The 27,892-nt window shown below is 38.9% G+C and overlaps 1 protein-coding gene across 2 annotated transcripts; it reads right to left on the reverse strand.

Annotated features, from left to right (window-relative positions):
* Window positions 1-170: 170 nt before the first annotated feature.
* On the reverse strand, window positions 171-27,798 carry peli1b (pellino E3 ubiquitin protein ligase 1b). 2 transcript variants are annotated; one of them, XM_056264318.1, is made up of 8 exons: window positions 27,404-27,798; window positions 17,733-17,773; window positions 11,511-11,699; window positions 8,186-8,315; window positions 7,184-7,285; window positions 6,757-6,954; window positions 5,997-6,185; window positions 171-2,979 (listed from the first exon to the last, which is right to left on the reverse strand). In XM_056264318.1, exons 3-8 carry the CDS (start codon window positions 11,588-11,590, stop codon window positions 2,401-2,403), a joined length of 1,278 nt encoding a protein of 425 aa, XP_056120293.1. In that variant the 5' UTR covers window positions 11,591-11,699; window positions 17,733-17,773; window positions 27,404-27,798; the 3' UTR covers window positions 171-2,400. The 2 variants fall into 2 exon arrangements, with proteins under 2 accessions (XP_056120293.1, XP_056120292.1); XM_056264317.1 differs by lacking the exon at window positions 17,733-17,773 and having other exon boundaries at window positions 27,400-27,798.
* Window positions 27,799-27,892: the final 94 nt, after the last annotated feature.

A 27,892-nucleotide genomic window follows, 5' to 3' on the forward strand; every position in this document is an offset into this window, starting at 1 on the left:
AAACTATGTTTAAAAAACAATATTGAGGTGGAAAATAGAAAAAAATATATATATACATATATATATATATCATGGAACTTGTATATTATAGGGTATAATGAACAGGTATAAGACCATCTTGGCCTCATGTGACCATGAGAGAAAAACTTAACACCCAGACATACTGAACATGCTTTTTAAGATTTTATTTGTTTAAAGTTGGTACAAAATGGTAGATCAGAAACATTCTCAGCACTTGCCTTTATGCATTCAGATTTTTCAGAACATAGGGGACACACACACTCTCTCACACACACACACACACACACACACACACACTAAGATCAAGCAGACCAGTTAGAACAAAGTGACGTCAAAGAACTCAAACAAATAAACAAAAAAATGAAAAGGAAAAAAGCCCTTTACACGCCGTCTCTACAGAGACAAACGAGCGATGCCCTTTAAAAAGTCAAATGTGTCTAACAAATCTGTGTTTGTTTAATACTTAGAAAAACACTCACACATGAGGAGATGATGGAGAATTACTTTGCTAATGAAGCATCCTCAAATGGGGGGGTCGGCTAAGCACAGGAGAAGAGCTAATATGTCTGTGGCGGGATCAAGCTTCATAGTCGCTCGTAGCACTTTTAGCAGAGTGTGGTCTGGATCTCCCCACACGCAACAGAACCCAAGATCAGCTGTCTGGATCTGAAATACTTCATGAACACATGCCCTGGTGGTAAAGATGGAGGAAACTCCCTGAGGTGAAAACTGCACCAGTATGCTGTGTCTGGGTGCTGTTCAGAACAGCAGGAACTGAACAATTTCTGGAAGTCGAGCCTGAACTTCTCTGGCAGAGAATCCACTTCACACAGTCCTGGGATTCTCAACCTTTCAGACTCAACGAATGCTCTCCAGATTGTTACAAGTAACACAGTACAGCACATTTAACATTTGCACCGTACATACGACAGCATGTACTACATGAAATCAAAGTCAAAAACATCATTACACAAATTCAAATATATTAGCGTACTCAGTCAGACACACATATACATACACATAGAGGTTCATTCTTTGAGGGGACCTAAAATTTGTCAAAAGAATAGAAGAAAAAATAAACGCTATCATCCCAAATCTATACTTTCTTCCATAGAACAAAAAATTGTGTTTCTTTAGTTCCTTGCTCATGGGGGGGGGGGGACTGTCATTCATTTTAGAAATAACATTTTTAATATACATTTTAAACTAAACAAGGAACAAATGACAATTTCTGCTTTAATAAAGTTCCCAGTAGCTGTTGGGTAACACAACAAATCACATCTCAGTATGACCAGAGTAGAAAAGCAAATAAGAAACATAAAAAAAGAAGAAGAAAAAAAAGAGTGCTGCTTTTTGCACAAAGGATGGAAATTATTTCCCAATGTCCACAAAATAAACAAGGGTGGGACTAAACTCATCTAAACAGAAAAGGCTCAAACAGAAAACAGGGACCTTACGGACACTCTTATGAACAACACATTTCAGCAAACACTCGCTGACGTGCAGAGCCGCTGACAGGGGATGTGGTTTTGGCCTGTGCTTGAAGGGAGGTGAACATTTTTAGGCCTCTAGAGCTTTCTGGAGTTCAGCAAGAACGTTTCTCTGAGCATGACCTTGTTGGTTCAGTATTGCAGAGAAGATTTCACTTACATAAGCATATGTATCCTATTTAAATGAGAACAAATGAGGGAAAATCTGAACATTATAGAATGCAACAAGTGGAAGAGACTTACAATAAAGACAGAGGAAGAGAAAACAAAAAACAGCTACATAGAACATAACTCCCCAAAAACACACCTATACATTTTTATCTTTGATAAACATTGATAGTGTATAAATAAAAAAAACTTTAAGTATTTAAGTTAGACATATATGGAAAATGGTTATCTGTAATCTATATGTAGTTGCTTTGTGAAATGATGTGAATTATTGAATGAACTGAGTACTCATCATAAACATATGGATGGTGTATTGCCTCTCTAATGCTGAGTATTACTGTTAGCAAATAAACACTGTACATGCCACCATCTGTAATGGCCACGCTCACTACTTCAAATGACAAGCAGAGCCACCCAATCAGATTGCTCAAACGTGGGTGTGCATGTGCTCTGCTGTTCTGAAGAGGTCTATTCTTTCTTTTTTTCTTTCTTTTTTTTTTGCTTTTATTATTTTATTTGAAAATATATATTTGTTTTTCTCTGTATTCAAAAAAAGCATTATAAAGGTCACTTACAAACCAGAAAGGGAGGGAAGAAAACAGTCTGAGAGCGCAGAAAATGTCATCTTTATAAAATCAAATTATAGAAACAACAGAAAGAAACGCCTGACTAATGTTTGTCAAATGGGGTTACTGGGGCAAAAGGTCATAGGCAGGTGTGTTTAGTCCACGGGCCCCTGGAAGATCAGTCTGATGTATCCCTGCTCACCGTTGAGCTGCTGGGCGCAGAAAGGACATGCGGCATGGAAGGTGTGCGTTCCGTGAGGAAGAGGGATTTGACTCCAAAATGCAGCTGTTTTTTCTGAGCACACGTGGCCGCACGGGCTGAATCCATGAGTGGGAGGGGCTGCATCTAGATAAAACCCCGCCTCGCAGCCCAGCCACAGCGGCACGTATGGCCCGCGAGCGCGACACATGGGACATTCCCGCTCCCGGCCCTCCCTTCCTTCACGCTCTGCATCTCGGTTGCCCCAGTTGTGGTAGCCGTGAACGTGGCCGCAGTTTAGGTAGACCCAGGGCTGCTTCTCGTCCACGATGTCCTTCCTCCGCATGCTAGGGAAGGCGAGAGTGTTGAAACCCACGGGACACTGGGGACGAGCAGCATTCAGCTCTTGCCGGAGCGCCTCCAGGTGTTTGACGGTGGGGGTGCGGGAAAGCCCTTCAGCAGTACGCCACAAGAGAGTCGCTCCACAGAGATCGATCAAAGAGCCATCCACCAACTCTTGAGTCTCATTGTCCACCTACAGAAAAAAAAGATACCAAAAGAAAAGAAGATTGAGTTATAAATAGAGCCCATATTTCTGCCTTTAACAAAACAAATCAAAGGCAGATCTTATCAGCAGATGCAGTGGTGCAAAGTTTGCCTGCAGGGGGCAGTAAAGCCCCACCACTATCCATACAGTAATGATTTGTTCTTGATAAGCAGCAAAAAAAAAAAAAAATCTAACCATTTACTGATTAAGACGTCTGTCAGTGTGATGTCACAGACATAAATGTGCAAAATACACACCCTATGATCCACACATTCATCCTGGAGTCACAATTCATGGTTGCGACATATTTCAGAGCCATCCTTGATCAGCCTTTAGTTTGTCCTTCGCTATACTGCATTAGCCACACCTCACACACACACACTTGCACAGCTGTATGGACACCATGTGTGTGAACTGTGCAGTGTCTATGTCTGAGCTGTGTTGTGTGAAGGACACAGAGTGCAAGTGCAAATACGACAGTTTTGTATTCGAGCAAGTGCGCATGTATGTGTGTGTGTGTATATAATATGTTGCTCTCAACAATTAAAGTCACATTTCACATGTTCTGCATACAGTATTATTTTTCCTAATACTAATGTATATAAATGAGGAAATACTAGAAATGATAGGTATAGAGGAATAAAAAAACATGAAACAATAATACATTAATTATAATTGTAATAATTGATACAAAATAAAATATATATTTTTAAACATTTAAATATATATATATATATATATATTATTTTATACATTTTTAATAATAATTAATTAAATGTTTAAAAAGCTTGGGGTAGGTTGTTTTATGTTTTTAAGTCTTATGTCTTTTGTCTTTCACCAAGGCTGCATTGATTTGAGTTAGTTGCGTTATATATATATATATATATATATATATATATATATATATATATATATATATATATATATATATATATATATAAATTTAACCCACCCTTGCTCAATAAAACTATTAATTTCTTTAAAAACATCTTAATGGTAATGTAACTTTTGCACAGTAGTGTACATTATTATTGCTTAGTACAGAAAGTCAATCTACAACTCAAATTTACTAAAATAAATGTAATACAATTTTTGTGCACTAATGCAGAGTTTACTGAACAATTTTTTGGGAGATCGCCGACAAATGCCTGAAATCATAGGCAAATCGGTGCTCGTTCACGTGAGAGACAATCACAGAGTGTGAATTCTCAAAGACGCCAGTGAGATATTTGGCATGCTAAATATCTGGACCTATGGGCGATTTAAAATCCTACTATGTGAAAAGTGTTCTGACTGAAAACTACATCGGCGATGACCTACAGCCAATGAGAGACCAAGGTACAGAGCAGCGGGATGTTCGGGGAGGAGTTATAGACCAGAATATCAGTATATTTACAATTATATCAAACAGAAACAAAGCACAAACATTTGCTTGACCAACAGCAGCACATTGCAAAATTATTTACCCCCAACTCTCTTTGCAGAACACACAATCCTTGCTCTCGTCTCCAACAATTTCCTCCTGCATAAGCTGTTTTTCTTTTTCTCCTTTTCGCTGCAAATCAACGCAGACAAATTGGATCGCAATCTTCTTTCAGGCTATAATTTTTACTAACAATTTTTTTTAGCGTGATCTTGCGTTATTTCCTAATTACTTCTCGCGTTTGTTTGGTTGTGAAACGTAGTTTGCGGACCAGACAGAAGTTGTTGGCGATTCTTTCTTTTGTAAAATCATGCAGTGCGAAACTGTGTTAACACAGCAGCAACTGAATGCTACCCCAGATAGTCACGCAGTGTGAAAAGAACAGTGACACGACTACTTTGAAAATCGTGCAGTGTGAACTCGGCATAACTTGGATGGGTTAAATGCAGAGGACCAATTCTGAGTATGGGTGTTACCATACTTGACCTTCACGGCTTAGCAAAAAAAAAAAAAAACACCACTAGAATCTGCTTGAGAATTGTATGTATTTAATGGTCAAATTATAACTAGTGGTGCACACTGGAGGCACACAAAAAATATCAAATCCTGCATGTGCTCAGCACTAAAAGTGATAAATGTCCTAACTTCTGAACTACTTGACTGTTTTCACCAGCATCAGGCCAGAGTCTGAGCAGTTGGGCTTGAACCTGATCTGTTCTGAGCCAGTAAAGCCGAACGTCTCTCCACAGCAGCACAGTTGAGCAGTGTTTGCCCAGCACTGAGAGAGCATTAGATCCATGTTTAGCCAGCATTGAGCCATCAGCAGGACTCCTCAAGAGCAGGACATGAACAGCAATCAGGAGCGTGTTTGTTCTGCCCATGACAACCCAGATTAATGGGGCGCCTCTGAGACTCTCGACTGTGAGTGCAAGCGAATCAGAGAGAGTGTTTGAGTTGTGCACCAAGAATACATAAGCAGTTTGATTTGCGATCCTCAATGTGGCCAAACACATCATGGGCCCCATGCATATCTAGGAGTCTTTACAGGCCTATATTTGTCCAGATAACAACTAAAGATAATAACTTGTCATGAGCATGGGAGGAAAGTGTTGAAAGCGGTAGTTCTCATTGGGCCTCCGGTTTGACGCACTTAACAAATCAACTTCAGATCATCTTACAGCTTTGTGTTACACCGAACAGGGCAAAACCGTCTCGCCTGGGCCATTACTGTGGCAACAGCGTCCCAGAGCAACCGGTCAATGGCACCAGAGCGCTCCAACGTCCCGTCTAGCAAGGAACCATATGATTGTTTAACAAAGCTTAAATTTCCGAATCCCATATGACATCGCATTACAGCTTCCACAAATGCTGCTTCATAAACACAGGCTGATATTTATGGTCTTATGATTTGAAACAGAGTATGTCTCCAATAGGGCTGGGGAGCATGATGGTACTGTATACCTTGTGGCGGTAGAAATGTGTCAGCTGGTAGGAATTATGCTAAACCATTTAACCTACGGTAACTTGTGGTGAGACTTTTTTTTAAAACACACTAATTTACTGGAAAAATAGGAGCACTGACCATTTTCCCTCGCTGCTGAGCCGAACGAGTCTCTCTCAGTGTGAACACGTTTCCGCACACCGAAATTTCTCTCCACACGCCTGGTTTGGAGTCCTCTGTGAAACCGTGACGAGGATGCATTACTAACACACCGTTAGTAGTCAGACCATCCATCTGTCCTTCCGATGTCTTCCACTTTGCTGCTTTCTCCTGTAGGATTTTTTTTTTTTGAATTTTATTTAAATTATTAAAAGGAGTTCACCTGAAACGGAAATTTCTGTCATTTTTTACACGACGTTCCATTCCAACATTGGGAACCATTGGACCAAACACTGGAGACCATTGACTTTCATTGTATGGACACAAAGAAAAGAACTACTGAGATATTCCTCAAAATATCTTCTATGTTCCACAGAAGAAAAAAAGTTTGGAACGACATGAGTAGATGACAGAATTTTTAGTCTTGTGTTAACAAGCACTTAAAAAACATTATGATACAAATTTTTGATTCAATGAACACCTCAGTGATTTTAACATTTCTGTGATTTAAAAGTTCTATGTTAGGTAGATAATACAATATTCAAATCCATTCATGAGGTTGATAACTGATTTCAGAAAGAGGCTACCAGTCCATTTAAATCTATTCTGATTCCAAATCTGTTTTCATTAGAGATTTAGATATATTGGGTCTTCAGATGTTAACGCTGCTCAAAAGTAGTGCCAGTTTCTCATGCCCTGTCCTCTTTATATAAGCTCAAGTCACATTTTCTCGCTCTCTCACCCCAAGGAAGATGTTCTTGGAGGAGTCGAATCCGGCGGCATAGATGCGGGCGGTATAAGGAGGCGTTCGCTGACACATGATCCGGCATGCGAAGCGAGATATGGTGCTCTGAACTGACTGAGTGTCAGAGTTACTCTGACTTCCGGGAACTGTGTCGGTCACCACAAAATCAATTGGACTCTCAGTAGAGCGGCCAATCTGAGATGCAGAGAGAGATTAAACATCAGACACTGCAGACAAATTTGTAAGCTTGCATTACTGTACACAATTACAGAAACACTGTAGGAGATACACAATCAAAGCAGATGATAGTAACAGCATTAAATCAGGTTGACATTTTGAGCAGTGAGATTAATTGACATTTTTGTACACAGTCCAAGACGAAGTCCAAAAGGACAGCGGAGATCAGTCAACAGTGAGTCTGTACCTGAAACATGTCTGTATTGCTGTCTTGAGTGTACTCCACCACCACCGTCTGTACTCGGGACAACGTGTAGGAAATACTGTGCTGATCCTTGTTACTTATGGCCTAATGGAAACAGGAAGAGATAAGTGCCCAAAAAAATCAGCACTTAACCACTAAAAAATGACACAAAAAAAATTAACTAAATAAACCCACTGCCATAAACAAATAAATAATAAAGAAAATGCTTTAGGCCATAAAAATACATTATTTATAACAATTTATACATTTTTAAAAAATACTAATATTAGATAGAGAGATAGAGAGATAGAGAGATAGAGAGATAGAGAGAGATAGAGAGAGATAGAGAGAGATAGAGAGAGATAGAGAGAGATAGAGAGAGATAGAGAGAGATAGAGAGAGAGAGAGAGAGAGAGAGAGAGAGAGAGAGAGAGAGAGAGAGAGAGAGAGAGAGAGAGAGAGAGAGAGAGAGAGAGAGATATGATATAGATATTACAATATTGTATTATTAAAAATATATTTTTATTTTTAATATAATTATATTATATATAAATAATCATTTATCAATGTGTATATATATATATATATATATATATATATATATATATATATATATATATATATATATATATTATATATATATATATATGTTTATACACACAAACAAAACACGGTTTGCAGATCTGGGAAAAAAAATTTATTCAGCCAGCAAAAGTTCATTGGGCAAGCCTGATAGAGTCTAGCAGACTGTGGAAACAGGCTGAGAGCTGTTTGTGAGTATGTGTAAATGTGTGTGTTTGTGAGGGAGCCACAGAGGGGTCATTCATGAGCTCAACAGTATCCAGATGTGTAAGTGGACACACCCTGTTCCATTACAGCTCAAACCCACCTAGTGTTTTAATTCCAAACTTAACCAGAACCAAAATGACACTGTAACTGCTGATTCTCTTGTAGGGGGGGTGTGTGTGTGTGTGTGTTTGGGTGTTTGTGTGTGTTTGTGTGTACCTTGGCCGCCTGTGGGGTGCAGGCTACGTGTACAGTGCTGGGTTTGACGCCGTTGGATTTGGGTCTTTTGAAAAGAGCAAATCTGCTCTTCCTTCTGCCGCGGTCCCCGTTGGGTAGAGAGCCATTATACCTGCAGAAAGAGAGGGAGTGAGAAATTCAACTGAAAAAACCTGCACACAATATTTACTCCACCATCAATTCAGCCACAGGCAACAGGTGGTGAACAAAACAGAGACAAGCACTCACAAAAGCAGAAACAAACAAAAGCTCTACGGTAGATATTCAATCTAATGCTTTTCTACGGAAAAGCAAACAACCATTTAGGTTGTTATCTGGAACTAAAAGCTAATCCCAGAAATTCCTAACAAAAACCATTCCAGAGTCACAAAGTTCAAGATCCACTCTTCATTAAATTATATATTTAGCTGTGGTGACATACTGAACTTACCAACCCCCATGGCAACAGTTTCTAGGTTACAAGGCTGATAAAAGTTATGTTAATATTTAACAATATTAATGTTTTTACTATGTAAATGACATTATTTTAATATATTTTCAAATGTATTTTATTCCTGTGATGGCAAAGCTGAATTTTCAGCATCATTACTCCAGTCTTCAGTGTCACATGATCCTTCAGAGACATTTCCACATTATCATTTACTATCTTATGGTGTAATGCTGACACTTCTGTTGCCATTACTAAAGGAACCAATGGATGTAGCAAATGGATCTGATATTATCAAGATTCAGTACTAAAGTGTGAAGCCCATGTATATAAAGTATTATGAACACTGCACTTGCTGTGCATTGTGATTTCCTCTGTGGAGGTTTCCTCTCAGACCTCCACCACCCACTTACTCACTGCCCAAGTGTGCTCCAGAAACAGCACACAGACACACAATGTTTGCAATGTGATGATTAAGTCTTAAGGACTTCATTAAGTCTTTGATTGTTTTAACATGAACTCCTTGAAAGCATGCACTGACGTTGTTGAGTGCATTCTCAAGATATTTTGGCAAAGCCCACATTATCCCAATGTACTCTATAAACAAGCTTGTTTTTTTATGACAATTTATGACCGATTGTGCTCATTTCTCCCGAGCCTTCCCTCATAAAACTACATTCTTTCTTATATGGAGATCAGAAAAGTGAAGACATCCACCAGGTGACATCTTCAACTTGAGTAAGTCTAAAAAAAACACACCCTTCCGACAGAGACTTTTTCTGTGATGATCTAAAGAACTGATGCATGGGGAAAGAAACAAAGTTGAAGAACAGTGAGTCAGCAAGAACCAGGAATTTCATGGATTGAAAACATGATGCATGTACACACACAAGAACCGGGCTGGGTATTTCCACAGCTGTGACTTATACCGCATTCCTTCAGAAAACACTCCGGGAAAGACAGATAGAGGGAGGGAAACCCCCCCGGAGTGGTGAAGATGAAGGAAGTCTTTCAGTGTCAGCTGTTGCTGGGAGGAGAGAGTAAAAAGCCATGGGAAAACAAGGTGGTGGAGGAAATGAGCCGCCTCATCAGGACACTGACTCATGGAACAGTGTGTGGTCAGATGCAGGTTGTAAGCTCAAGAGAGCTTTGTCAGAGCTAGAAGCTCAGTAACCAAACTTACATATCACAAATATCATTCCCAAAACATTCAACAGAATTCATAGCTGTCTCTACCAAGATGAAAAACCGAACAAAACATCCACAGAAGTAGGGTTAAACAAGATGTTTGCCGCACGTTGCGTTCCCAAATGCACATTATTAGCCGCGTTTCCACCGCAATTGCCCGGAACAATTTGTCCCAGGAACTTTTTTCCCAGGAACTTTTTTTGCCCCAGACCGGTAGCTTTCTGCGTTTACATCGCGGTCTAAAGTACCGGGTAAACTGCGCGCGACTGCTCATTGCTTGCTTGTGACGGACAGTAGACTGTAAAGGACAGTAATCAGTTTTGAGCGCCACATTTATAATAAATATGGAAGAGATTCACACTGTGCTGCAGTTGTTTGAGATGTATTGGTTTACTAACCAGGTAATTAACAAAACGGCAGAAAAGAGACGAGCACTGATACTAAAGCGTGTTCAGAAAGCTCGTAATGCTAACGTTAGATCTAAAATTAGACAGCGTATGTTATCAGCTATTGCGGACATTGACCGTGAGAAGGCTGGGACGAACGCGCAGAAAATTTCTCTTCCGCAAATACGCTTAATAAAGCCTGAATCTCGTCGTCGGTCCAGCTGCCTTTTTTATTTTTATTAAATTCCATATTTGCAGACAGACAACTCTTACTGCATGGAACTTCATTACTGCATGAAGCCACGAACTGCAATAGATTCTAAAAATTCCGGTTAAAATAAAATGCTGCGCGGAGTTATCCAATCATAATGCGGCGTGAACACAACCAATCAGCATGTTCAGCGCACAAGCCCCACCCGCGAAAGTTCCTGAACTTTGAAAAAGTACTACCTCGCGAGCAGGGACTTTCGGAGGGGGAAATATCTACCCGGAACTTCATTTAGACCCTGGTTCCTGCGGTGTAAACACACCGAGTACCAGGCCAAAGTTCCTAGTTCCTGGGTAAAGTTCCTGCGGTGGAAACGCGGCTAAAGTGACCCAAACTCAGAGCAGATGCAGAGATGGACTTTGTGTGGAGCAGCATTACTGCTGATAATAAGCTTCTGTGTAAGAACAGAGTCGTGCTTCACTATGAAACAAGCAGCGCATATATTTATTTAATTAAATCACACTAAGCCATTTCATGATTTCTTTTTTTATTCCGATTAGTCGTCCAGACCTACAAACAAGGTAGCTAAAACCATAGTTTAGCAGTAACACAACACTTAGATCAGCCATAACTCAACACAATAATGGAGTTGAGTCCTCCATGCGCTTCAGGATGAGAATCTAATCCAACCCATGACCTCTGAAAACATCTAATTAAAGAAGTTAATACACAAATGCTCTTTTAGACACCAGTCAGTCATGTGATGGTATAGCGCAGTGTATCGCATGCTGTTCTGCAAATGAAAGTCAATGAAGTGCATTATGACACCCCAACACCACATTGAAAACCACATTGTTTTCAAACTGAGGGCTCCATTGTTCCCTTAAACATGCATCACCCTCACATTTTGCCCACAATGACGTTACTAACAACAACACCAACCACCAAAAACCTCATGGCAGCTGACTTTTTTCAGAAACACAAGAAAAACAAGCATGCACATGCATAGTTGTCACTGAGCATTAGAAACATTACAAACTATTAACTCTGGCATGACAGATGCCTCCTGATCCAGAGTCAAAGGTCAGAAGGCCTTACCCGAGCACAATGAGTTCTCCGTATTTGACTGGCACTTTGGTTGACGACGTGGAGATGTTTTCCTGGTCAGGGGAGAACATGGATGCAGTGTGTGTGGGGGAGGGGGTTCTTTCCGCTCCCAATGTGAACGCAACACCACCACACACACTCAGCTCTCAGCTCTGTCTCCTCTTCATCACCATCATCATCCTCATCACTACAACTGTACAAAACAGAGAAAGAAACCAGTAAGAAAACAGTTAAGTGGCTATTTTTGGTGAGTGCCTTTAGCTGGCATATTTAGGTTAGTAAACCACAGGAAGGAATTGTAAAATTGCACCAGGCACCACTTAAGTGATGTTTGGTGGCCCATATTCTGCAGTCTTAACCTCACTCTTGCTCATTGTAAGCTGACTTACAGTATGGTATGTACTCTTAGACATGAGATTTGCTAACAAGATCTAAAGGACAAACAGAAAAGATGGTGATCAGCTAAATGCAGACAAACTCTCAGACACAATCCAATGGAGCTTAACGCCTAGCAAATTTTTTCCTCAGTTTTTCCAAAGTTCACCTCAGTCTGTAATTCATGTAGGAAACCTGGCCAAATTGACCCTCACACTAAACCGTGATTTGAGAGCATTGTCCCTGAAAATTCTTACAGCCTATGCCTTTGTTCCTGAAGGAGGTCCTATCTGATCAGTATTATACTACAATGGAGACAGAATAAACGCAGGTTTGTTAAAATAATACCTAAATAGCTATTTGGCTATGGATTAACATTATCTATTAGCCTGCACAGCCTAAATGGCTGTTCACACAAAGGACGATACAAATATAGTTCTAAAAATCAATCTAAATATAAAAGAATCCACACCACAACTAAAACGATAACAGCATACAGAAATTATTTCATTGGAATCACTTTCGGAACGTTTTTTTTTTTTTTTTTTTTTCAGCTGATAGATAAAAACATTGATAGCCAATCAGAATCCATCCTCCTTTAATAAAGAGCTCGAGCATATAAAGCAGCGACAAAACTGCTGCGCACACTTATAATAAACAACGATATCGTCCGTTGGTGTGGATGGTAATACAATTATCTTTATAGTTATCGTTCTTGGTGTGAATGGGCCTTAAGTGAAGTCAGAAGAAACTGAAAGCTATCTCAGAGAAAGAAAAAGTTATTACATTTTAATTAAAGATTACAAAACAAACAATATTTTCTTTGGAAAAACATGAAGCAATGGGACCAGGGCCGTGTATACAAAGGTTCAATGTCGATGTTTTTTTATAACATGCATTAAAGAAAAATTCTAAATATAACCAGGAACGTGAAATTAATTACAAGACTTCGATTTTGATGTTTTTCCATGTCCATTTGTATATATGGGAGCTGTGTCTCTATATATCCATATATCATTCTTTGTCCCTAAACAGCAACGCCAGCAACTCTGGGGATTCTCACCCTCTTCAGTCCCTCCATCCAGAGAGTCTTCTTTTTCACACCTCCCTCCTTCCTCGCACAGCAATCCCTGTCCCACATACCAGACTGTTGCTATGGGCTTAAACTGTGTGTGTTACTGCTGGACCTCTTGCTTTAAGGGTGTAGTGGAGAATGTGGTCATACAGTCCCTGTATAATACTTTAACAAGGACTATGAGCGTTAATGGGCCACTGCACTAATAAATTCCTCACACTGATACAAAATCAACACCTGCCCTGTATACACAATCCTGATAACACCATCAAAGCATGTGGTCTAAATGACATACAGAGCACATGAATAGCTAACAAGTGTTAGCCCGAGCTGTTAACTTATCTTTTAACAGGGAAAAATGACCTTTAGAACAATTAAGCAGTGACAAAATTTCAGTGTGTTGCTTTTCCATTGTTGTTCTTATGCTCGCATCTAGCATCATTTTTAGGAAGAGTTTTCTTAAAATATGGCGCTCAAGTTAAAAGTAGTTTGTCTCTAGACCTTGCGTCCACTACACAAAAGCAGTACAAAGTGACTTACCACTGGAGCGGGCCACATGGCATATCATTCCTGAACCGTTTAACACAACGGAAGTGAGGTCATCAAGGAAATTTGGAACATGCTAGCATGACAGGGTTTGATTAGCCCTATAGCTATCACTTGAGTAAAAGTGCTTTAATGTGCACAATGAATAACTTTATTCGGAGTATGCATATCATCTAAGAAAAGTATTTAGAAAAACCAGAATGGATGGAGTGAGAAAAGAAGGTTGACTAATAATCTAAAGTACTGTAACTCTTACAAGTTCCACAGAACAGGAAGTCAATGCTGCTTACAGAGGAAAAGAAAGAGGTGTTGTGGCAACACTACTCACATCCCTTACACCAAAGGCAGAGACCATTTGTCACACTATTGTACCATGAAGTATAACAACAGCAGTTCTTCCTGTTCTTAGAAATCACACCGTTTACGCACAACCCTTATAGTCTAAAACAGAGAGACAGTGAGAGAGATTTGAAAGTGAGAAAGCAAGAGAGTGCAAAGGAAAAGAAAGGTAAAGACTTCCCAAATTACACATCAGACAAGAGCATTACACAACATTAACCGCAAGCCAACCATCCTAAAGAGAGTATGAACCTGTATTAACTGTTCATTTGTATGTCAGTTAGTCTTACGCCTGAAAATCCAGAAAAATTAAGAGGACAAACCAGCTAACTATATTTACACAGCAAAACACACTTGATGATCTCTTTGTTGCAATTTTACACAACAGATCATTCTAAAACCACTGAAGTAATTTGTAGTAATGCAAAGTGGGAGAGAGAAAACGAAAGGAAACAAGAAGGGACAATAAGAGAAAAAATATGTTCTTTTATAAGGTCATCAGATTTATGTTTCACTCATGCATGCAGATTTTTCAGATATTTCTTTCCTCCATCTCTTTTGGTTTCACACACAAAACCACCTCACAAAATCAGTCAAATAAAAACAGTTTCGATATCTGCACATCTCCTCATCTCACTGCGCAAAAGGGTTTCTATTTCATGAAACCCAAGTGAAACGGTTACATAAAGGGTCACATGGTTACAGTTTTACCTTACACACTAAATAACAATAGAGAGACAGACAGACAGACACACACACACTAGTTATTAGTTCAGAGAGCTATTATACAGTCAGCATCTGTCCCAAAATACAGTACAGGACAGATGCACACCCTGTTTCACACACACCCCTGCTGTTTTTGTCCAGATTTGTCTCGCACGGCCTCTCTGTATAATGACCTGAAAAATAACCCGACTCCATGAGGAGTGAGACAGACCGGGTTAGCGTTAAGCCTGAACAGAACTGCGACTGGGAATGAGACGCGCAAACTCCTGATCAAAAAACGAAATCACCCTTAGAACTAGGACTGTTTCAGAGCTGATATGTCAACAGCTCTCCGCCCACAGCTTTCAAAAATAAAAAAAATACTGAATATAGTTCATCCTTTGTTTCGGTGCTGGTGAGAAGAGAGAGTAGCCAGTTCATAACAAATCTTCAGTATGCACAGAGATTCATTACTACAGCTCAGGTTGGGCTTAAGCCCCAGTAACCACGGCAGCTTGGCTTCATTTCCACAACTTTACGAGCGAGTTTGAATGGAGTTCTTTCGCATCTTCTTGAGCTCAAACAGCTTAAAATTGCTTGAATGTTTAAACTGACAAGACCTAAAACACTTTTAAATAATAAACTTTCACTCTACGATGGTTAAACTTTGTTATTAATCGGTGAATCAAGAGCATTACTTGACATCGCACATCCTGCGATGTGACTATCGCGATATCGATGCTAAAATTATATTTCGTGCAGCCCTAATTTATAGGCCCATATATACACAAACATATACATACATATGTATGTATATATTCACACACTGTATAAAGACATTGGTAGATACAAACATCTGTTACAATGGTAGACATTGTAAACAGGCTCGATGCACACTTTTCCCGAGCCCGCACTGAAGGGATGTCCGCAGCAGACTTCTTCCCGACAGTCAAAGCGGAAGACCGCAAATGTTTAGGGTGCCATTTGGGACAGGGCCTATGACTCAAATTGTCCTACAGCATGTACGCTAGCCATGCCGTTTAAAGACAGCATGAACTGGAAATTGCAACTGTCTTTTCCTCCCTATTGTGACACATCAAAGCTTCTCGAATGAGAAAAAAATGTAGGGTGGGATTGAACTTTCCATCAGGTATTGATTGGATCATTGTCGTTTGCTAACTGCTGCGATCTCACGTAAGTGACAGGTTGCTGGAGGATAAAAAATAATATTCCATTAAAAATAAGAATTAACGATTTTGACTTCATGGTGACTGTCTGAATATAAAACCCAGGGTACATCTGTGAACATAACCCTTCCTTTATCTTTTACACAGAACATGGCTTCAGACCTTGCGGAATATGATATGACCCCCTGATCCCAGAACATAATACCAAATAGTTTGAACTGTACACACATTATGAGCTGTGTCCATTCCTCTACAAATTTTACATGCATTTTGGAACAGTGATATGCTATTGTCTGCAAAACTTGTCAGACTTTAGAGATCTGTGTGTGTGTGTGTGTGTGGGTTCAGGTACACAGCCTGAATCCACTTATGTGCTCAGACAACTCCCATACAACTTATGACAATACCTTAAGAAACAACCTGCATGCATTCAGACACATACAAACACACACAATACACAAAATTGAAAAAGCTCATTAGAGTCCACAGCTGATTTTACTGCATTAAAAAGAGCAAATAAAACCAGACTCAGTCTGTATCAAAAGCTTAGAAATCAATAAGTCACTTATAAACATTCAAAAGAGAGAGAAATGGAATTTCCCACGTGCAAAAAAAACACCAAAAACTCAGATTCAAAGGAAAGAAACCACCTTTCTGTTGGAGTCTCCCTTTTGAGAGCTCTTGGGGGGTGAATGAGAATGAGAAAATGAGAATTTTAAGACTGAATCACGATCTTAGGTTCTAATCTAGAGTCACTTTGCTGTCAGGGGTGGTATGAATTATAGCCTAATGGCGAGGAAAACTCCTTTCATGAGTGGGTAGGATGTGGAAGCTTAAACCGTTCCCACCGAGAAATTAGGGAGAAGTATCAGTTGCATCTGTGGTCTAAAATAGATCCAAGAGTAGAGAAGGAAGTTGAAATGAGAAGTTAGGAACTTGAGGGGAGGTACACATCTGCATCCAGCATGGGCATCTGGTCTGTGGGATACACAAGGGCCACATGTGGTGATGGGAGTTTGAAGTGGAGCATGTTGGGTGTGCAGCTGCTTCACAGCAGAGAGAGCAGACGAGTGATACACACCCGCTGAACACCCATACGCATGGCCGACCACAGACGAATTAAAGCTGTCTGAATTTGCACACAACCGTGTCAAAGGAAACTTCCAGTCTGTGTGACATTACAAGCTTTTTTTTAAAGCTCAGGAAAGTGTTTGGCCTCAATATTTAACAAATCTCTCAAACTGCTCTGAAAAATAAAATTATAAATAAAATGAAACTATTGTTTTGAGTAAATACAAATAAATAAACTCAAATCATTTTTTAAATGCTACAAGAGAATTTAGGCATCACAAAATTATAATGTACAGTATGTAAAAATGGAGGAGGATGCATCTGAAAGAAGACACATACTAATGTTTTCACTGAGCTTGTTGCAGTGCATTCTGGGATTCTCTTTTCTGCAATAGATGTTATGATGCCTTACAATTTTGGCTAAAAAAAAGGTTGCTAAGGAGGCAACATAACTTCTGGAACAGCAGGTATGTAGGCTTCAGAAGAGTGCAAATGTCTCTGTAAAACACACCAACACACTGAACAAGTCACAAAATCCATTAATCACTTTACAAGTAACAACAGACTGACTAAAGGATCCTTATGAACACATTACAAAAATATTCCACCATTAATGAGAAACTGGATGCACATTTGATCACAGTAAAACTGCAGAAAGGAAGCAGGTGACCTCCACCTGGGCAGGAACACCAGAACTTACACCTTTCCACCACTCTACACTGACCACTATTTGAATCAATACAACACTGTTGACCAAGACAGATGCACAGCATCAACACAATGATGAATTTGAGCTAAAGATGAAAGAGCAGATGATGAAAAAGAGATATAGTGAGACGAATCAGATATCCAGGAGCCTGCATGCATGCACAAGAAACACCATAACCCACAAAATTAATTTCTGTCATAATTTACTCACCCTCATGTCATTCCAATCCTGTATGGCTTTCTTTCTTCTGCAAAAGACAAAAAACAACATTTTGAAAACTGTTGGTAACCAAACAGTTTTGGTTATCATTGACAAAATAACAGTGAGACATTTGTCAAAATATATATTTTTTAAAAGTTCCACAGATGAAAAGTCATAAAGTTTTGGAACGAGGGGAAGTGAGGATGAGTAAATGACAGAGTTTTAGTTTTAGGTTGAACTTGAAACTGTCCCTTTAAATACCAGACAGAGATGTATGCATCGGCAAAGAGTGGCCTTAAGTCACCTGAGACTTGGTGAAAAACAAAAATCAAAGCTTGAGAAAAACTTCAGCTAGGAACAACAGGCCTTTGAAGCAGCAAGAGAAACATCAAACGTTTCCTACATGCTGATGTAAAACATCTAAAACAGAGCTTTTTCTAGGGCAAGGGACTGCTGACCCTATACACACTTTGGAAATGCAAGTGGGCGACTTTTTTTATGTGCTCCTTTTGTAGGTTATGCACCGCTGAACAACGAATCATGTTGGGTTTTCTGCAAATTAAAGAATTGTGACTGAAAAGTGAAAACAAAATATCAAACCATTATGCTACTTCTGAACAAGTGTTGTTTTGGCACGATGAAGAGGATGTTGAGAAAGAGAGAGAAATGAAAGATGAAAACAGCAGACTAAACTTTATTATCTTCATGGGAAAGATTGTCTATGGCTATTCTAAACAATCAAACCCTGATGTCTGAGAAAGTGGTGATCAAGTAGTGAAATAGCCAATCAACAATCAAGTGTTTCTTAATAGGTGAATTACCTAACCATATTCTAACACACGCTCCACAAGGCTGGTTAATCTCCAGAGTACCGTTTGGATCTCACACACACACACTACCTCACCACGGCCATTCACCCAGCACAGAGCTAGCAGTCTAATTGGCTTAAAGCTTTCTTTAAGGAACAAAGAGTGCATGGAAGCTGTCTTAAACCCAGTTTATAAAGTCTCAGCTCAGTCTGTGTTTGCTTAATAGAGCATCAGAAGAAAACACGCACTCAGCTTCAAGCTTACCAACAAACAAATTGAGAGTATAAGATTGAGAGTGGGTCAGGTGACCCAATTAGGTCTGTCACTGAGAATACGACCACAGATTCACCAGCCAGATCTTGAAGATTTCTTTGAATGTGCATTTCGATTTAATATGTGGGGTGAGGAAAAGGAGGGGCGTGCATTAACACACGCACACACACACCTCTCCATCTGGTACCGATTACACCACAAAGGAAGAGGCCTCTGCATTGCCCCACCCTCCCGTGCCCACACAGGAACATGTGGACATACTATGCAGGCTTTGGAAGTGAGGCAAAACCGAGTGTCCTTTGGTACTAAATTGTTCCAAAAGATGGCTATCAGGCATCTCATGTGCTGACCAAAGGTAACTTATCAACAGACATCATTTATATATTTAACATCTGAAACGTGTGACAAATTCATATGGAGAGTGACCGTTACTCCAAAAAGTGAAATTGAGAAACAATCGAGGCAATTGAGAAACAAACAATACAAACAAATTATTATTAAAAGATGCAACATAATGACTCTCTGACTCTGATGACTCCCTTCTGACCTTCAGTTTCAGAGAAAAAATCTAGTGATCTAGCTTTTGAAAACAAGAACATATCTTATCATGTAAATGCCTCAAAGACATCAAATTTGGGTCAGTTGGACTCAAAACCAGCCTAATTGTTTCTTTAAAGGGATAGTTCACTCAAAAAAACAAAACAAAAAAAACTAATTTTCTCACACTTATGTGGCTCCAAACCTGTGTGACTTTCACTTTTATGATTGCACTTATCCATTGTTTTTCCTTTGTAGATATGCACTAGACTAGATGGATGTCTTTGACCACTGCACTTGTATCTCTTTTGTATTGTCTCACACAACATGGCTTTCTAAAAACGTGGTTACTTAAAGTAATACGTTTACATTTTTAAAAAATTGATGATATGTTTTTCCCCATTCTACTGCTCACGTCTTGCATTTTTTCAACACAAAAGGGCCGTTCACACAGAACGTGTTTTTGCATTTAAAAACACAAGACACAGAGTAGTGGAATGAAAAATAGCAAAGTCATTTTTAGGTTTTTAGAACGACGTGTCACGTGCAGAACGCAAGACCAGAGTGCAACGGCCAAACATGTCCACATGTTGACATAGAAAAACAAAGGAAAAGCAGCACAATGGAAAGCAAAAACACTGTGTGAACAACTACCAAATATGCAGTTTTGCACATCCTTATTAATGAATGCATATAGGCCTAGTTAATAAGCAGGTGCTCATTTCACTCACTAAAGTTTTCTAGTTAGTTGACAATGTTAATGCATTGTCATTTAACTGAGTATGTTTAACTGCGCAAAATCAGATTTCAATGAAACATTAACAATGAAATTGTTCGTTTTAAAGTGAATATAATTTTTTTTTTCTACGGCATGCAATCTACCCGTCTAAAAAGTAGAAAGTCTATAACATAAGAGTAGTAACTTTCACTGGAATCTGAATAGCAACTTTGCACACTTTGAACTTGTAATATAAAAACACAGAGAAAGAGATAGGGAGAGGAAGCAATATAAAACTAAAGATAATCATCTAGGAAGTAGGAACAAGAAACGGTTACGAACAACACTCAAGCGGAATGTGACATGGCGAAACGGCTAGCTTTCTTAAACGAGTACAGAACAGACAGATGGAGGTAGATGGGAGTGGCTGAGCTTCAATTTCAAGAGCTATTTAATTATTCAATGACATGAGCACTGAAACCAGAGAGAAACAAACAGACTGGACTGTGACAATGAACTAACCATGCAGACACAAACACATATGTACATGAAACCACAGAGAAACACATGGTATTGAGTCTTTTGAGGTGATGTGTGCAAAGGCTAACCTTACAAATACGGGACACATCTAAAGAACCACTTACGGAGAGCACAATCAACTCTTCCCAGAAACCGTCAAATGATCCACTAAAGTGGGGGATGCTCTTTAGATATGGCTGTGTAAACAGGAAACAAGTCATTCTTCAGAGCAGTCCATATGCCAACACTAATTTAAACGCCAGTCAGCTGGTTTTTAGATATACTTTAGGGCAGTTCAAAAGGATCCTGTCAGTGACGCAAGCACCAGATGCATGCCAGAGCTCATCGTCCTGTCGGTTTCAGCTTTGACTGGCAGAGGCTGACCTCTCAGTCTCCATGACAATAACTCATTTACAGCCCACAGTGATCAGCCCTGGCTCTCCCCAAAGGAAGTTTGAGGGGAACAGAGGCCTGTGATGGGGGTTGGTGTGTCCTTCAGGTCACATGACCAGTCTCGTCTTTCACACACCACTCAGAATTAAGCTGCTCAGAGCAAAAAAAAAAAAACGCACTGAAAGCAAGAGTCAGCAGGACATATTATCAGAAAGAATCAGGTTTTATTTGGTACGTCAGGTACCGGAATTTAAACGGTGTTCAACAGATACACAAGAGCAGAGATCATACTACCTATCAAGATACACACAGTCTGAACAGGTGTAAAGACAAACAAGTTACCTCTCTGAATCTCTGTCCCCTTGACTACTATTGAAAAGCTGAGGTTGGTAAGATTTTTTTAATGTGTAAAAAAAAAAAAAAAAGTATCTTATGGTCACCAATGCTGCATTTATTTGGTCAAAAATACAGCAAAAACTGTAACATAGCCTATAAATACAATTTAAAATAACTTTGTGATGGCAAAGCTGAATTTTCTGCAGAAATTACTCTACAGTGTCACATGATCCTTCAATAATCATTCTAATAATATCTTATTTCGTTCTCAAGAAACATTTTTTTTTAAATCTGTTGAAAACAGTTGTGCTGCCATATGGAATCCGTGGTAAATGTTTTTAGAATTATTTCATGAATAGACAGTTCAAAAGAACAGCATTTAGATTTAGTAACAATTGAAAAGTCTTTACTGACACTTTTGCAGAAAAGGGAATTAAACATAACACCAGAAAGAGTTTAGTTTACTGAAAAAAAATGTAAAGAGAACTCTAACCTAGCCATTTAAAATACAATGAATACATTTCCTCAGTTTTCAGGTGCTGCACAAACAAACTCAATGGGTTGAAGTAGCCTGTCAGCACAGCCATGCATGTGAGAAAGAGAGAGAGTTCTTCCTGCTTCCTTTTCCTCTGAGGTGCCCACTGTCTGACCTAGTTTCCACAATATACGTCATCCTTAAAACTTTGACTCAACAAAGTGGCCAAAAGACAGTCCTGACTAAGGAATATAATGGGTGAAATGTTCATTAAATATAAATATTTTGTTGCATTGTAAGTGTCTTTACTGTCACTTTTGATCCATTTAATAAATCCTTGTTGAAAAAAAGTTTAATATCTTTTTCTTTTTTTTTTTTACAGAGCCAAACTTTTGAACAGTAATGTATACCTTTACATCATAGGTTCTCAAAGTGCGGCCCGCGGGCCAATGGCGGCCCGCCGAAACATTTCTGGCGGCCCGCGAATCCCCGCGATAACATCTGTAAAACTGTTAAAACTATTGCTTTGAAAAAAATGAATATCTCCGTTTAGTGGTGTTTAGCGGCATCCATAGGCATAAGCGGTAATTACATGGTCCGACCGACCGATCGCACTTGACCGCACTCACAAGGCCACCAGGAACAGTGGTTGTCTACACAGGAATAGGAATCGTGGCCAACCGAAACCAGCACCACAAATCCCATTGCAATTTAAAAGGGTATGTTGACCAAGTAATCAATATTCAATGTGACTTAACAATAATCTTAACAATGTCAAGCTTATTAATAGCCGCGTTTCCATTACCTTTCAAAATGTTCGCGGGCGCGAAGTCGCGAACACTTGCATTTTCCTATCAACAGTGGAAACAACTTAAACTAGTCTATCATTTCTGGTCATACAGAAAATAATAATGCATTATTCGCAACTACTTTTATTTGTGTAAACTCATAACAAGAAAACGTGCTTTTGTAAAATAAAATAAAAGAATCAGTAGCCTATAGGCTACTACGCGCTTTCATGATCTCCGTGAACTGGAGCGCGAGAACTGAAACAAAATATAGCCTATGTAGGCTAAAGCTTAAAATGTGCACTTTTAAACAAACAAACTCGAATCGAAAGCAAATACCTGATTATGTAATCCGTATGAAAGGTGCATTTCTCTCTAAAAGCGCATCTGCTTAACAGCGGAGATGGAGATATGTTTTTAGCCGACACTTAGAAAACAATAGTTTATTAATAAACAATTAAAATGCCTCGCTGTTTTTTCAGACGCATTTATTATCATTAGCCTATAACTCAAAATCAGGCTAGATCAGACACGTACAGGCTATATGGCTCTTCTCATTCATCACTGCGGGAAAAATATAAATTCCAGGTTCTAATTTGGCCTTAGAAAACCAGTAAAATCGACATGTTTTCCATATTAATTTGTGAATATTTAAAATGTTTAATAAAGGGGCAAAAAGTCATTTAAACAAAAATCTGAAAAAGTCTGTCGATATTTACTTTTTTTGCGCAGCAGTTGGTGAAGCCAGTTCAAATTAAAATTTTTTTCAACTTTGCGTTTTAAAAAGACAACAACCGTTCATTTTTCGTTTTTCAGTTATGGGTTAAAAAAGATAGATAATAATTTGCAAATCTGCAATAATGGAAACGCGACTGACAAGCAATGATAGAAATGAATGATGATGATGACTTGTTTGGTAAGCTTCTATTTTAAAAGTTTCTTTCTCTCCCCCCCAAAATTCACAAGTTTTGCCAGGTTTAGCCTCAGTTATGAATTAAAATGTGTTTATTGCAACTAATGTAAACTGTAGAGATGCAACCTGGTCATTAAAATAATTTCAAATGGGATTTTCTTTTCAGTTTTTTTTTCTTCGTTTTCTCCCCCGCCACTTTGGCGGCCCTCAGTTCAATGTTGGGTTCCTAAATTGGCCCTCACCTATCAAAACTTTGAGAACCCCTGCTTTACATGTTTGTGAGAAATAATTAATCTGATGACACACATTGCAGTGGTGTAGATAGATCCAGATGATGCTATACTGTGCACTTGGGCCAACAACTCAATTCCAATGAAATAAATGGACAATCAGCAGGTTGAAGGTCTCTGGGGGTGCTATTTAAATGCGGAGGTTTGGCACGGTTAACAAAAAAGCACCGAGCTCATTCTTCAAACAAATGTATATCACTGGAAAGTATAAAGTAGGGATCAATCAAAAAGTGGGTGACATCTCGCATAATTTCACATGGGTTTTAACACCTTCAAAGATTTGTGAAACCCACACAACACTGGATGAGTTTCTCATTACTGAAAAAAACGGTGACAAGCAAGTGGAAGTTACAGATTCGCTGACTACTGACATTTTAAAGGGACAGACAGTTCACCCAAAAATCAACTCTCTCATGTTGTTCCAAACCTGTATGAGTTTCTTTCTTCTGTTGAACACAAAAGAAGATATTTTTAAAGAATGTTGGTAATCAAGACAGTTGACGGTAGCCACTGACTATAGGGGGAAAAAAATATGGAAGTCAATGGCTATACCGTCAACTGTCTGGTTACCAACATTCTTTAAAATATATTATTTTGTGTCAGAAGAAAGAAACTCATACAGGTTTGGAACAACATGAGGGTGAGTAAATGATGACAGAATTTTCATATTTGGGTGAACTATCCCTTTAAGAGGAATTTACTTCAACGCTGCATTCTGATGCCTCCCTAAAATTGTCTCGCAAGATCTATTCCCTAGCATGTAGGCTTAGTAAACAGAAAATTAATCATAATGACAGCAAGTCAAATTTGAGAGAAGATCAAAGCAAAATAAAATAAAAAGTTAAACTGCAGGTTGCAATCTTTAATAGAGAATGATGACTTGGCTCAGGAATCGATTCAGGCTTAGAAACATCAGACAGTTTCACAGATATCTGATCTGCTGCAAACAGAGTGCTGCTGATCCAGGAAGAGTTTTTCGCAAGTAATGCCACACTGGTTAAGTAGAAGCAGCTAAAAATGAATCCTAGACCAGCAGTCTCACAAGACACTGGAAGTGATACAGACTGAGATCATTTTACACTACAGCAGAGTCAGTGCGGCTACCATGCTTGAGGGAATACATGTACCGGTAATACACGTTACATAAGGTGATGTGTACACAAAGACAAACAGCATACTCAAATCACCAGTACAGCAAAAAATACAAAGCCCAAAGTGTCGAATGGTAAGTCCTTTGCTCTTGTTTAAAGGAAAGCAGTCAAACGGCTGGAAATTAGTCCCTGGTAATTTATCAAGGCAAAACAAACACAGAAGGAACAATATTCTCTCTTACCAGTAACTTTGACATACAAACAAGGAACTTTACATCTGATAGGGACGGGTAGAAAACGACACAACTGTATTGCCATCATTGAGGAAGTTCAACTGCAAGAATATGCTCTGCATTAAAGTTCTCCAACTAAGATGCCCAAGATAAAGTTTATCAAACAAAGCACAAACCTGAATTCACTCCGAAGGTGTTCAAACCACACACACACACAAAAAAAAAACGGATCCAAAGAGATCACTTCAGATTGGGGTTGTCAACAATTATTGTTTGATTTGATTTCAAACTAATTTAAAGGGATAGTTCACCCAAAAATGAAAATTCTGTCAGTATTTACTCACTCTCATGTTGTTCCAACCCCGTAAGACCTTCGTTCATCTTCGGAAGACGAATTAAGATATTTTTGATGAAATCTGAGAGCTGGATCACTCCTCCATACTAGTCCATAGGCTTCTTCAGGGATTGAACTTGCCGGCCTCAAAAAGTTATTAAAGACATCGTTAAAATAGTCCAAGTGACTAGTGGCTCAATCTTAAGTTTATCAAGCGACGAGAATACTTTTTGTGCGCAAAAACAAACAAAAAATAACGACTTTATTTCAACTATTCATTTCCTTCTCTTTGGGCCTCTAGTCAGTTAACGTAGTGTGATTCCGTAAAGCTACGTCACACGTAGGCTCACTATTGGCCGACGCTGGTCATGTGTGTGATGCGTGTGACGTACAACAACAGTAGCTTACGCTATTACACTAGTGAATTTACTCGAGGCCCACAGAGAAGGAAATTAATAGTTGAAATAAAGTCATTATTTTGGGGGGTTTTGCGCACAAAAAGTATTCTCGTCACTTGATAAACTTAAGATTGAGCCACTATAGTCACTTGGACTATTTTAACGATGTCTTTAATAACTTTTCGAGGCCGGCAAATTCAATCCCTGAAGAAGCCTATGGACTAGTATGGAGGAGTGATCCAGCTCTCAGATTTCATCAAAAATATCTTAATTCGTGTTCCGAAGATGAACGAAGGTCTTACGGGGTTGGAACAACATGAGGGTGAGTAATTACTGACAGAATTTTCATTTTTGGGTGAACTAACCCTTTAAATTTAAACAAATATAATACTAAGTTAATTTCAAGATAAAAATTCAGATGAATGTCCGTGTAAATGCATTATGTATTTTTTTTTTTTTACATAATGCACAATTATGCATCATTAAGGATTACTTTGGCTTTGCCATTTAAGCATTATAATCTATGTCAATGCATTACTAGGGCAGGCTTAAAATGAAACATTCAAATTTTGTAAAGTCTCTCTATTCACCTGACAAAAGTAGTTTTCCAAACTTCAGCACACTTTATTTGACAGGTCTAAGTTTCTCATTTCAGCACCAGGCATGAATGTGACAGCAAAAACAATGGAGTGACAGTATAAATGTTGTATTAACGCATGTTAATCCATTGATTGTTTTAATAAATAATTCAGATGTAGCACAGCACCGGCTGGTACCAAAGGTTGGGGGGGGGGTGATTGACATCCTTACGTCAGCACGGGAACGGGACAAAGGCCACATTGGGTCGGACCAGATGCTCGGTCTGCCTATGCAAATGACTCTGAGCGTTTAAATACATCAGCAAAGAACAATGACACGTCTGTAATGAGCCTACAAAAGCCAATGCAAATTCTGCCCATAAAGTATATGGAGTGCACTGCTTTCTCAATTAGTATAAATCTCCATTGTCTACGCAAGCACATCAAAATGAAAATGAGGGGCTTCATTGTTCACTGGACTTACTGCTAAAATCCTAGGTTATTCTTGAACATGTCGAATTGCTAAGCATGAACAATTAAGTCAGTGGCTAAAACACAAGACGCAAAAAAATATCACATCATTTGTATATATCTGACAGAAAACCTAGAGAAATATAACATTTACAATTAACTAAATGACACCTCTTTGCTCTGCTAAATGATACATGTAAATGAACTTCAGTTACAGATATTTATTCTCAGCTTTTAGAAAATCAAAACATATCTATGTCAGTATATTTGATAGACTGAAACAACACAATAAACAGACATAGATAAGCTGAGCATTTATATAGGCTACTGAATGATGAAATAAAAACAACCTATTGTTTAACAAAGTCAACATGATAACCAGAAGATTTACAAACAAAATATAACAAAACAGACAACATTGCAGGGAACAAGTCAGAATAAGAGAAGAAATAAATGCTATTCTATAAAACACCAGCTTTGTTGTTTATTTTTCTAGTGAATATGAGGTAACGTTACTCACGGCGGTGCTGGTGTGTTTTTTTTTTCCGAGGCACGAACAAAGAGCTGCTCCGTTAGCACAGGTTTAGCTACAACTGCTGTCTGACTGAATAAATTAATACATAAAATAAAAAATAAATAAAACACAGAATAACGGATGAGGAGCTTCTATAAGGACACGCGAGGCTAACTTGCTAACAAAGGCAGGTGTTGAGACTTCTCCTCAAAATTCAAACAAAAATATTGTTTCTGCCGTTGTATGTGCTGTGATCCCAGACAGTCCCGGGCTCGGAAGAACAACAGAGGATTTAAATAAAAAAGTAATGCCTGTAAAATGGTGTTGTCCAACCGCAGCTATTAGAGAGACTGTAAACAGACGGTGGTGTTTTGTGTTGTAGTGGCTCGAGTGTACTGTAGATGAGCGGAGAAAAAACCTGCCGCGTCACTGATCGAGTGAAGAGGATTGTGGGTAATGTAGTTCTCAGGCCTGAACCAGACAGAAGATCAAATG

This window comes from Rhinichthys klamathensis, unplaced genomic scaffold (assembly GCF_029890125.1).
Source record: "Rhinichthys klamathensis goyatoka isolate OS25496 unplaced genomic scaffold, OSU_Roscu_1.1 h1tg000220l_1, whole genome shotgun sequence".
Classification (NCBI taxonomy): Eukaryota; Metazoa; Chordata; class Actinopteri; order Cypriniformes; family Leuciscidae; genus Rhinichthys; species Rhinichthys klamathensis.